Source organism: Anomaloglossus baeobatrachus, chromosome 2 (assembly GCF_048569485.1).
Source record: "Anomaloglossus baeobatrachus isolate aAnoBae1 chromosome 2, aAnoBae1.hap1, whole genome shotgun sequence".
NCBI classification, from domain to species: Eukaryota; Metazoa; Chordata; class Amphibia; order Anura; family Aromobatidae; genus Anomaloglossus; species Anomaloglossus baeobatrachus.
Window position 1 is genome coordinate 113,132,088 of NC_134354.1, and position 12,811 is coordinate 113,144,898.

Consider the following 12,811-nt stretch of genomic DNA (forward strand, 5'->3'; position numbering starts at 1 on the left):
CATTGCCACTATGAGACAGGCCAGGAAACCAACGTCCGCCAAGATCTATCATAGGACTTGGAGGATCTTCTTGTCCTGGTGCTCCGATCAGGGTTTTACCCCCCTGGCCGTTTGCCTTACCCACTTTTCTTTCCTTCCTTCAATCCGGAATGGACAAGGGTTTGTCTCTTGGCTCTCTCAAGGGACAAGTATTGGCGCTATCCGTATTTTTTCAAAAGCGTCTAGCCAGGCTTCCGCAGGTCCGCACGTTCCTGCCGGGAGTTTGCCACATAGTCCCACCTTACAAGAGGCCGCTGGAACCATGGGATCTTAACAGAGTGCTAAAGGCTCTTCAGAAACCACCTTTCGAGCCACTGCGGGATGTCTCTCTTTCACGTCTTTCGCAGAAGGTGGCATTTCTAGTGGCAGTTACATCGCTCCGTAGAGTGTCGGAGTTGGCAGCGCTGTCATGCAAAGCACCCTTCCTGGTTTTTCACCAGGATAAGGTGGTTCTGCGTCCGGTCCCGGAATTTTTCCCTAAGGTGGTATCCCCTTTTCATCTCAATCAGGATATCTCCTTACCTTCTTTTTGTCCTCATCCAGTTCACCAATGTGAAAAGGAGTTGCATTTGTTAGATCTAGTGAGAGCACTCAGGCTCTACATTTCTCGCACGGCGCCCCTGCGCCGTTCTGATGCGCTCTTTGTCCTTGTCGCTGGCCAGCGTAAGGGGTCGCAGGCTTCCAAGTCAACCTTGGCTCGGTGGATCAAGGAACTGATTCTTGAAGCCTACCGTTCTTCTGGGCTTCCGATTCCTTCAGGGCTAAAAGCCCATTCTACCAGAGCCGTGGGTGCGTCCTGGGCATTGCGGCACCGGGCTACGGCTCAGCAGGTGTGTCAGGCGGCTACCTGGTCGAGTCTGCACACTTTCACGAAACACTATCAGGTGCATACCTATGCTTCAGCAGATGCCAGTCTAGGTAGGCGAGTCCTTCAGGCGGCGGTTGCCCACCTGTAAGAAGGGGCCGTTTTCGGCTTTTTATCGAGGTATTCTTTTACCCACCCAGGGACTGCTTTTGGACGTCCCAATTGTCTGGGTCTCCCAATGGAGCGACAAAGAAGAAGGGAATTTTGTTTACTTACCGTAAATTCCTTTTTTTCTAGCTCCTATTGGGAGACCCAGCACCCGCCCCTGTTCCCTTCGGGCTGTTGGTTTTTTGTGTACACATGTTGTTCATGTTGAATTGTTCTTTTGGTTCATGGTTCAGTTCTCCGAACATCCTTCGGATTGAATTTACCTTAGACCAATTTATAAGTTTCCTCCTTCCTGCTTTTGCACCAAAACTGAGGAGCCCGTGATGCACGGGAGGGTGTATAGGCAGAGGGGAGGGGTTACACTTTTTAAAGTGTAATACTTTGTGTGGCCTCCGGAGGCAGAAGCTATACACCCAATTGTCTGGGTCTCCCAATAGGAGCTAGAAGAAAAGGAATTTACGGTAAGTAAACAAAATTCCCTTCTTTTTTTTGTTTTTTTTTCTCTTTTAACATGTCTTTTCCTTGACAGATTGGATTGGTTGGAGTCTGAAACAGCAAAGCGATTGCAACAACTTGACAATCTCTACAGGGAGGAAATAGCCCATTTACGAGATCTTAGGTGAGCCGATGGTAAAAGCAGTAAGTACAGCTGCTATAGCAATGGGATCTATAGGATAATAATGGGTTAAACTGCAGATTGATAAGAGCTCCAGCTATAAATCAACCAGAATCTCCCTTTGATGGCCTGGTGTCTAAAACCCCCGTCACACATAGCTATATTGCTAGCGAGATCACTGAAATGTCACAGGTTTTGTGACGTATCAGCGACCTCGCCAGCGATGTCGCTGTGTGTGACACATAGCAGCGAGCTGGCCCCTGCTGATCGTTATAAAATTATCGGGACCTTTTCTTGCTCGTTGTTCTCCCGCTGTGCAGCACACATCGGCGTGCTTGACTGCGGGAGACCAACAAGCACCGACTCTGTGTAAGCAGCGTACGCTGGTAACCAGGGTAAATATCGGGTAACTAAGCAAAGCGCTTTGCTTGGTTATCCGATATTTACCCTGGTTACCAGCGTACACCGCTTACAAGCTGCTAGCGCTGGCTCACTGCACATGTAGCCAAGGTAAATATCGGGTAACTAAGCAAAGCGCCTTGCTTAGAAACTGTGTACCCTAGCTACGTATACAGGGAGCCAGCGCTGCCAGCCTGTAAGCGGTGTATGCTGGTAACCAGGGTAAATATCGGGTAACCAAGCAAAGCGCTTTGCTTAGTTACCTGATATTTACCCTGATTACCAAGCGAAGCATCATTACACGAGTCGCTGGTGGCTGGTCGCTGTGGAGATCTGCCTGATTGACAGCTCACCAGCGACCATGTAGCAACGCACCAACGATCCCAGCCAGGTCGGATCGCTGGTGGGATCGTTGGTGCATCGCTACGTGTGACGGGACCCTAACTGAAGGTCATTTTGACAAGCTTGTTTAGGACTGCCCTGACATCCGCTCATGGTGCGATAACAAGCAGCAGATTTTAGCCAATAAGTCTCATTTATAGAACAATCCAGAAATGTCCTATTTAGTTACGCTCTCTTTTCTGTTGTGTAGGAAGGAAGCCCATGCTGCAAAAAGTCCACCGTATGCGCACAGGACGGGCAGTAATGTCACAGGACATCAGGTATGACTTTCCTTGAATTCAAATTACTGCTGATGACCAAAAAATGAACGCAGATCCTCTTATTGCTGAACGTGCCATAAAGTATTGTCTGTGCTCGATCAGTTGGAGGAAGACCTGTCTTCAGCAACAGAAAAAGATGAAAGTCTGCAGCTGGTCAACAGGACGGAGTATTCACCAAGTCCACAACAACCTGATGAATTGGAGGCTATATTCCAAAAAATGGAGGAAATGGAGGTAAAGTGTCAGTAATGTGGCACCAGTTTGGTAAGCATGGGTCAAACGAATTGGCCATGATTTCCGGCATATTGGCATTTGCCCCAGCACCGATTAGCATACTACTACAAAAATTGGGGGAAAAACTGCAAAATGATAACAATTGTATAAAATTTAGGTTTGGCAACCCAAATAAATTAAACATGAGAAACGTAGTGGACAGGCGACATTAGTGGAAGGAAGAAGATACAATTAAGACAATAATCCAATGGCCAAAACAATATTTGTACACATGGTCATATATAGCGTTGAATGACAATAGTACTTAGTCAGTGTAGACAAAATATATAGTGATGGGAAAGTGAGACATGTAATGATGGACAACTCTGCTCTACTCACTGGTCTCACTACAGAGCGGAGTGTCATTATAAAGTGCCAGTACAGCAGAGATTACAAACACCTTTTTAAGCTTTCATTTCACAGCAGTCAGTGTGGTTGGAGGTGGACCACAAGTCAGCTGACGGCTGCAGAGTTGTTTATAATGAGACAAAGCTCAGCTCTGCTATACTGCCCCTTTCCTCCAAACCGATGTCTGCTCTACTCCTGGTACTTTTAATGCGGCACAGCTCTGCAGTGAGCACATGCTGTGTCACTACATATATCACGCTGCTTTCCCCCTTGCTTTGATTCCTCCAGAGGAATAGGTCCAAATCTCTAGTAACACAAAGACTAATTATAACATGAACTATAACCTAAACTTTACAAGCTCATATTAACTGCAACAGAGGAGAAATCAAAACTACATTTACTGTTTTCTGTAGCCTTTATTCCATGGTGTTTAAATGGGTAGTCTGAAGGCAGTCATTCTCCTCCTAACTCCCTATCAATTTGATGCCATAATCTAAGCTATTTTCTGATATACTTGCTTTAAAATTCCCTATCCTTCCCTCACTACTTATTTTTGATTTTTTTTTTTTTTGCTTTTCACTTCCTGTCTGATACTTTGTTTAAGAATTTCTAGTGCATGCTGGGATACTCAAAAGCGTCATCAGGGGCTATAGTCACTGTCACAGCCCTGCCCCCTCCCTGAAACGAAGCATCATCAGTGACGCTCATTTAAGGGGATGATCCCTGCACACTGTTCAATATGCACAGCTCACATTCTTTTGTATGCTTAGATAATTAGCAATAAGTCAGCAAAAGGATGGTCATACCCGAGATGCTGGAAACTAGCACTGCCCCCATAGGTGATGTCAGTGGTCTGCTGGGTATTCTGACACCACTCTGTTGCTGGCTTCTTATTATTCATCCAAGCTGACCACAGCATATGCTGCGCAGGGACGAGCCCCTGAATAATGTGTCACTGATGACTCTTTGTTTCAGGGTGGGGGCAAGGGCTGTGACAGTGACCAGTCTCTACCCCCTGATAAATCTTTTAGGTATCCCCGCATGCACTGGGAATTCTCAAAAGAATAGTCATCAGATGGGAAGTGGGAAAAAATATAGATAAGCAGAGTATTGACGGAAGGAGAAGGAAAGGAAATTTTTAAAGCAAATATATTGGAAAATGGCTTAGATTATGGCATCAAAAAGCGTGTTACGAGGAAAATGACTTTGTCTTCCAACTACCTTTTTAACATAAACATAGCAACAAAAAGAGGAAAATATCCTCCAAAAATTAAGTATTACTTACAGCAAGATGGGCTGCAGTGTGTACATTGCCCTGGCCAAAAACTAGTATTCTAGCAGGATACAGCTAAACCCCCACTAAAGTGGAAGCGTCACAGGTGCAGGAGGAGCAAATCACACACACACCTCCATGGAATGGAGGAGGGCGATTGCTAGATGATAAAACTGCACACTAGTGGCTTGCATAGAGCGCTGTTCACATATGCAGATAACACAATCACAAACCCGCAGCCTATTAGGTGGCGCCCATACTATTAGATCCGGCGGGCTGCCAAGCCGTACCCCACTGTGTATCATGCACGGACAGACACTCTACAGTGCAAGGCCCAACAGAAAGGGGCCTGGCTGTGTCCTGTCCAAAAAAATAAATATTAGGTTTTTGTTGGTATTTATGGCCATAAAACGTAAGCCTACAACCCGCGTCACGGAACCTCATGCTTGTAGGTCCCTACACTAAATATAAACTATCCCCTGGTAGCCAGTCGTAGCCAGTTTATTGCTTTGTGTCAGGAGGCATACATCCACACATGAATTCTCATCTGATTTGTTTGACTTTTGGAAAGAGTTTGAAGAAAAGCGGGTCCATGTCTGGACTCCCGGCATGTCCCTTCTCACCCCACTGTGTCGGCGGTGTTGTTAAGGTTGATTTACAAGGCTGCAGCCTTACATGCCGCGCTCCTTCACCATCCCTTCTGGGCTCTGGCTTGAAGTGGGAGCCAGCACGGTCTCCATGCCTGGCAGGAGTCCGGTCTCCATCCACAGCCCCTTGAGGATTCTGTTAGACCGGAGCACTCATCCCCAGGGACATGGCCCTGTGTCTCAGCAGCTAAGTACCTGAGACGTTTATGTTGGGGGTCCCGGTTCTTTATTGTAAGGGGAGAGTATGCTGTATGTGATTGTTTTAACTTTTCCGGCGGGTTCTCTAGCTTTTGCCTGAGAACCGCGCCGACGGTGCCTGCTTGTCGGCCTCGCCGCTTAAATTTAGGCCCCGGCTTCGCCGGAGGCCTAGTTTCATTTTCCTGCCCTCGCATGTCACTCATGCAAAGGGACAGGTTCGGCTCCTCCCGGCGGCCGTTCTACACAGGGGAGGGACACTGCTGGGGCGTCCCTCCTTCCCTGCAGGTCTCTATAGCCCTCCAGTTCCCACTCTTTTATAGGAACGCCCTCTTCTCAGGCAGAGTTCACTCTGCTCTGGGACATCCTGCATTCTGCATCTCTGCTGAGGTGCTGCGACTGGGGGACTGGGCTTCGGGATCTGGAGGGCACACAACACCACGCTCAGCGGTCTGGTAAGCCACAGCCGGTCTCCGGTTGTGGACCTCTGTATATTCTCCCTGGGGTTCATGTCTCCTCTAACTTGGCGGTGCCACAGCCTGGAGTCTCACCCCCAGTGGTCTCTCAGGCTGCTGCTGCACCTGTGATTGAACCCCCGGCCTGGGTAGAGTCCTTTTCTAGGTCCATATCCCAGTCATTTGCTGAGTCCATGGGGCTTTTGTCCAGGACTTTGATGAATATGCATCAGCCCCCCTCACAGGGTGCCTCTAATACTCTTGACAGAGGACTCCTACTCCTATCCTCTGACCTCCGTCCATCGGAGCTCACGGAGGATTCATCATCTGATCCCAGACCCCGTCCTTCTAAGAGAAGGAGCAGGGTTTCCTCCCCCTCCCCATCCCACGGCTCTGTCTCAAGAGCTGACTCTCAAGATGAGGAGGATGCCCTCACTGGGGGCTCGGAGGCTATGTATCCCATCGATTTCTCTGAGGGTGACTCAGATCTTAGTGATTTGATTGCTTCTATTAATTCTGTGCTGGATCTCAATCTGCCAGTGTCAGAGGAGCAACTCTCTTAGGCGAGGTAAACTGATGTTTTTCTGCCAAAGAGAGTGAAGAGTGTGTTCTTTAACCACTCCAGTTTTCAGACCAGTGTGACCAAACCCAGGGCCTGCCCTGACAAACTCTTTCCAAAGCGTGGTTCTGATGACCGGTTTCCATTTCCACCTCAGGTGGTCAAGGAGTGGTCTCACTCCCCAAAGGTAGACCCCCCCCGGTGTCTAGGCTATCAGCCCGGACCGTTGTGTCGGTGGCTGACGGCACCTCACTTAAGGATTCCACTGACCGCCAGATTGACCTTCTGGCCAAATCTGTGTATGAAGCTGCGGGGGCCGCGTTTTCCCCGACTTTTGCAGCAGTGTGGGCTCTCAAAGCCATCTCTGCTTCTCTAGAGGAGATGCATTCCCTCACCAAGGAATCTATGCCTGAGATGGTTACCTTAACTGCTCAGGCTTCAGCTTTCTTTGTCGCTCCATTGGGAGACCCAGACAAATGGGTGTATAGGCTATGCCTCCGGAGGCCGCACAAAGTATTACACTAAAAGTGTAAAGCCCCTCCCCTTCTGCCTATACACCCCCCGTGCTCCCACGGGCTCCTCAGTTTTTTTGCTTTGTGCGAAGGAGGCAGACGTGCACGCACAGCTCCACAGATTGGTCAGCAGCAGCTGCTGACTATGTCGGATGGAAGAAAAGTGGGCCCATATAGGGCCCCCAGCATGCTCCCTTCTCACCCCACTCTTGTCAGCGGTGTTGTTAAGGTTGAGGTATCCATTGCGGGTACAGAGGCTGGAGCCCACATGCTGTTTTCCTTCCCCATCCCCCTTAGGGCTCTGGGTGAAGTGGGATCCTATCTGTCTCCAGGCACTGAGACCGTGCTTCATCCACAACTCCTGAGGAGCCTGCTGGATAGGAGCCGGGTATCGTTCAGGGACATGGCCCTGCTACTTTAAGGTACTCTGTGACCGCGCACAGCAACACTCCAGCATTGCTGGGTGTGCTAGTGCACCGGGGACCGCGGCGCTGACCGCGTTTGTGCCATTATACACTGCAGCGTCGCTGAGTGTGTTTGTGTATGGGGACTACCGCGCTGACCGCCGCTGCCATTGTTTTTACTGAGGCGCGGCTGGGACTGTTAGTGCGCCGGGGACTCTGCGCCGGCCGCGCTTTTACGGCGGCCGCGCTTATAACTCGAGTCCCTGGCTTTTGGGCCTAGTCTCTTTCTCTTCCCGCCCCCAGCCCTGCCAGTCAGGGGAAGGGCGGGACGCTGTACAGCACGGCAGCACTGAGGGCTGGAGCATGTTTTACATACTCCACCCCCCTCACTGTGCACAGTGAGGCACCAGCTCCCGCACTTTCTGGGTCACGCCCACGGCTCCCTCCTCTCCTCAGGACGCCGGCAGCCATTCCTGTCAGCTCCTAGGACGCTGCAGAGGGGAGACAATCTCTGGGGGACCCAGGCAGGGATTCTGGTGGCCACACAACCGCTTTAAGCGGGCGGTAAGCAGCACCTGAGGTGCTGGCCCCACTTGTGCAGAAGTGTGATTATAGTTTATATGTTTACAGGCTATACTTTACACTGTATGGGCACAGTTGATTTCTGGCTATATACCCTGTTGTGTTGCTCAAAGGAGACAACAATATGGCGCCCACAAGAAGCAGGGGTGCCAAAACACAGGCTTACTATGCTGCCTGCGCCGCATGTACAACCTCGCTACCGGCAGGTTCCACTGACCCTCATTGTATGCACTGTTCGGCCCCTGTGGCACTTACTCAGCCGGAGCCTCTGCTAAGGGGGGCCCAGGGGGAACAACCAGCTAACACTGTCCAGGTGACAGGGACGGAATTTGCAGTTTTTACTGACAGACTTTCTGAGACTATGGCTAAAATACTAGAAGCTTTGCAGTCCAGACCGGTATCTCAGACCATGGGCACTGTGGAATCACTGCCCCCTAGTCCCCCTCAGTTGGAACAACAATGTCTCCCCGGGGTGTCTCATAGATCCCTGGGTGAGGTCTCTGACACGGACCGCAGTCCCAGACCGCCTAAGCGAGCTCGCTTGGAAATCCCCTCGACCTCATCACATTGTTCAGGGTCTCAGAGGGATGACTCTCTGTATGATGAAGCGGAGGTAGCTTATCAGGATTCTGATCCTGAGGCCGCTCTCAACCTTGATACTCCTGATGGGGACGCTATAGTGAATGATCTTATTGCGTCCATAAATAAGATGTTGGATATTTCTCCCTCAGCTCCTCCAGCAGAGGAGTCAGCTTCTCAGCAGGAGAAGTTCCGTTTCAGGTTCCCCAAGCGTACAGCGAGTATGTTTCTGGATCACTCCGACTTCAGAGACGCAGTCCAGAAACACCGAGTTTGTCCAGATAAGCGTTTTTCCAAGCGCCTTAAGGATACACGTTATCCCTTCCCCCCTGACGTGGTCAAGGGCTGGACTCAGTGTCCCAAGGTGGATCCTCCAATCTCCAGACTGGCGGCTAGATCCATAGTTGCAGTTGAAGATGGGGCTTCACTCAAGGATGCCACTGCCAGACAGATGGAGCTCTGGTTGAAATCCATCTATGAGGCTATCGGCGCGTCTTTCGCTCCAGCATTCGCAGCAGTATGGGCACTCCAAGCTATCTCAGCGGGTCAAGCCCAAATTGACGCACTCACACGTACGTCTGCGCCGCAAGTGGCTTCCATAACCTCTCAAACGTCGGCATTTGCGTCCTATGCTATTAATGCTATCCTGGACTCTGCGAGCCGTACGGCGGTTGCAGCCGACAATTCGGTGGCATTACGCAGAGCCTTGTGGCTACGGGAATGGAAGGCAGATTCGATTGCCAAAAAGTGCTTAATCGGTTTGCCATTTTCTGGCGACCGTTTGTTTGGTGAGAGATTGGATGAAATCATAAAACAATCCAAGGGAAAGGAAACTTCCTTACCCCAGGCCAAACCAAAATTACCCCAACAGAGGAGGGGACAGTCGAGGTTTCGGTCCTTTCGGGGTACGGGCAGAGCCCAATTCTCCTCGTCCAAAGGGCCTCAGAAGGATCAGAGGAACTCCGATTCATGGCGGTCTAAGTCACGCCCTAAAAAGACCGCCGGAGGTGCCGCTACCAAGGCGGCTTCCTCATGACTTTCGGCCTCCTCACACCGCATCCTCGGTCGGTGGCAGGCTCTCCCGCTTTTGCGACACCTGGCTGCCACATGTAAAAGACCGATGGGTGAGAGACATTCTGTCTCACGGTTACAGGATAGAGTTCAGCACTCGTCCTCCGACTCGATTCTTCAGAGCATCTCCGCCTCCCGAGCGAGCCGATGCTCTTCTGCAGGCGTTGGACACTCTGAAGGTAGAAGGAGTGGTGATCCCTGTGCCTCTTCAGCAACAGGGTCACGGTTTTTACTCCAACCTGTTTGTGGTTCCAAAGAAGGACGGGTCTTTCCGTCCTGTCCTGGACCTAAAACTGCTCAACAAACACGTAAAGACCAGGCGGTTCCGGATGGAATCCCTCCGCTCCGTCATCGCCTCAATGTCCCAAGGAGATTTCCTTGCATCGATCGATATCAAAGATGCTTATCTCCACGTTCCGATTGCTCCAGAGCATCAGCGCTTCCTGCGCTTCGCCATAGGAGACGAACATCTCCAGTTCGTGGCACTGCTGTTCGGCCTGGCGACAGCCCCCCGGGTTTTCACCAAGGTCATGGCTACAGTAGTCGCGGTCCTCCACGGCCAGGGTCACTCGGTGATCCCTTACTTAGACGATCTGCTGGTCAAGGCTCCCTCCCAAGAGGCATGCCAGCACAGCCTCGACGCTACTCTGGAGACTCTCCAGAGTTTCGGGTGGATCATCAATTTTCCAAAGTCAAATCTGACACCGGCCCAATCGCTGACATATCTTGGCATGGAGTTTCATACCCTCTCAGCGATAGTGAAGCTTCCGCTGAACAAGCAGCGTTCACTACAGACGGGGGTGCAATCTCTCCTTCAAGGTCAGTCACACCCCTTGAGGCGCCTCATGCACTTCCTGGGGAAGATGGTGGCAGCAATGGAGGCAGTCCCTTTCGCGCAGTTTCACCTGCGTCCTCTTCAATGGGACATCCTACGCAAATGGGACAGGAAACCGACGTCCCTCGACAGGCTTCTTCCCACTTCTTTATCGAAGGGGAAATCCTTCCTACCCCCATCCTGGGCGGTGGTCACGACGGACGCGAGTCTGTCAGGGTGGGGAGCAGTTTTTCTCCACCACAGGGCTCAGGGTTGTGGACTCAGCAAGAGTCCTCGCTTCAGATCAATGTTCTGGAGATCAGGGCAGTGTATCTGGCCCTAAAAGCGTTCCAGCAGTGGCTGGAAGGCAAGCAGATCCGAATTCAGTCGGACAACTCCACAGCGGTGGCATACATCAACCACCAAGGCGGGACACGCAGTCGTCAAGCCTTCCAGGAAGTCCGGCGGATTCTACTGTGGGTGGAAGCCACAGCCTCCACCATATCCGCAGTTCACATCCCGGGCGTAGAAAACTGGGAAGCAGACTTTCTCAGTCGCCAGGGCATGGACGCAGGGGAATGGTCCCTTCACCCGGACGTGTTTCAGGAGATATGTTGCCGTTGGGGCATGCCGGACGTCGACCTAATGGCGTCCCGGCACAACAACAAGGTACCGACGTTCATGGCACGGTCTCAAGATCCCAGAGCTCTGGCGGCAGACGCCTTAGTTCAGGATTGGTCGCAGTTTCAGCTCCCTTATGTGTTTCCTCCGCTGGCACTGTTGCCCAGAGTGTTACGCAAGATCAGGGCCGACTGCCGCCGCGTCATCCTCGTCGCTCCAGACTGGCCGAGGAGGTCGTGGTACCCGGATCTGTGGCATCTCACGGTCGGCCAACCGTGGGCACTACCAGACCGACCAGACTTGCTGTCTCAAGGGCCGTTTTTCCATCTGAATTCTGCGGCCCTCAACCTGACTGTGTGGCCATTGAGTCCTGGATCCTAGCGTCTTCAGGATTATCTCAAGAGGTCATTGCCACTATGAGACAGGCTAGGAAACCAACGTCCGCCAAGATCTACCACAGGACGTGGAAAATTTTCCTGTCGTGGTGCTCTGCTCAGGGTTTTTCTCCCTGGCCATTTGCCTTGCCCACTTTTCTGTCCTTCCTTCAATCTGGACTGGAAAAGGGTTTGTCGCTCGGCTCCCTTAAGGGACAAGTCTCTGCGCTCTCTGTGTTTTTCCAGAAGCGCCTAGCCAGACTTCCACAGGTACGCACGTTCCTGCAGGGGGTTTGTCACATCGTCCCTCCTTACAAGCGTCCGTTAGAACCCTGGGATCTGAACAGGGTGCTGATGGTTCTTCAGAAACCACCATTCGAGCCAATGAGAGATATTTCTCTCTCACGCCTTTCGCAGAAAGTGGTTTTCCTAGTAGCAGTCACTTCACTTCGGAGAGTGTCTGAGCTAGCAGCGTTGTCGTGCAAAGCCCCTTTCCTGGTGTTTCACCAGGACAAGGTGGTTCTGCGTCCGGTTCCGGAATTCCTCCCTAAGGTGGTATCCCCCTTTCATCTCAATCAGGATATCTCCTTACCCTCTTTTTGTCCTCATCCAGTTCACCAATGTGAAAAGGATTTGCACTTGTTAGATCTGGTGAGAGCACTCAGACTCTACATTTCTCGTACGGCGCCCCTGCGCCGCTCAGATGCACTCTTTGTCCTTGTCGCTGGCCAGCGTAAAGGGTCACAGGCTTCCAAATCAACCCTGGCTCGGTGGATCAAGGAACCAATTCTCGAAGCTTACCGTTCTGCTGGGCTTCCGGTTCCCTCAGGGCTGAAGGCCCATTCTGCCAGAGCCGTGGGTGCGTCCTGGGCTTTGAGGCACCAGGCTGCGGCTCAGCAGGTGTGTCAGGCGGCTACCTGGTCGAGCCTGCACACTTTCACGAAACACTATCAGGTGCATACCTATGCTTCGGCGGATGCCAGCCTAGGTAGACGAGTCCTTCAGGCGGCGGTTGCCCACCTGTAGGAAGGGGCCGTTTTATGGCTCTATTACGAGGTATTATTTTACCCACCCAGGGACTGCTTTTGGACGTCCCAATTGTCTGGGTCTCCCAATGGAGCGACAAAGAAGAAGGGAATTTTGTTTACTTACCGTAAATTCCTTTTCTTCTAGCTCCAATTGGGAGACCCAGCACCCGCCCCTGTTTTTTTGTGTACACATGTTGTTCATGTTGAATGGTTTCAGTTCTCCGATATTCCTTCGGATTGAATTTACTTTAAACCAGTTTATAATCTTTTCCTCCTTCTTGCTTTTGCACTAAAACTGAGGAGCCCGTGGGAGCACGGGGGGTGTATAGGCAGAAGGGGAGGGGCTTTACACTTTTAGTGTAATACTTTGTGCGGCCTCCGGAGGCA

The 12,811-nt window shown here is 51.3% G+C and overlaps 1 protein-coding gene across 1 annotated transcript in view; it reads left to right on the plus strand.

Moving 5' to 3' along the window:
• Positions 1-12,811, plus strand: part of KIAA0753 (KIAA0753 ortholog) — a 164,617-nt gene that overhangs the window by 118,565 nt on the left and 33,241 nt on the right. Inside the window, exons 10-12 of the mRNA XM_075335277.1 lie at positions 1,542-1,631; positions 2,620-2,689; positions 2,792-2,923. Coding sequence (XP_075191392.1) covers positions 1,542-1,631; positions 2,620-2,689; positions 2,792-2,923 — 292 coding nt within the window. The remainder of the gene's footprint in view (positions 1-1,541; positions 1,632-2,619; positions 2,690-2,791; positions 2,924-12,811) is intronic.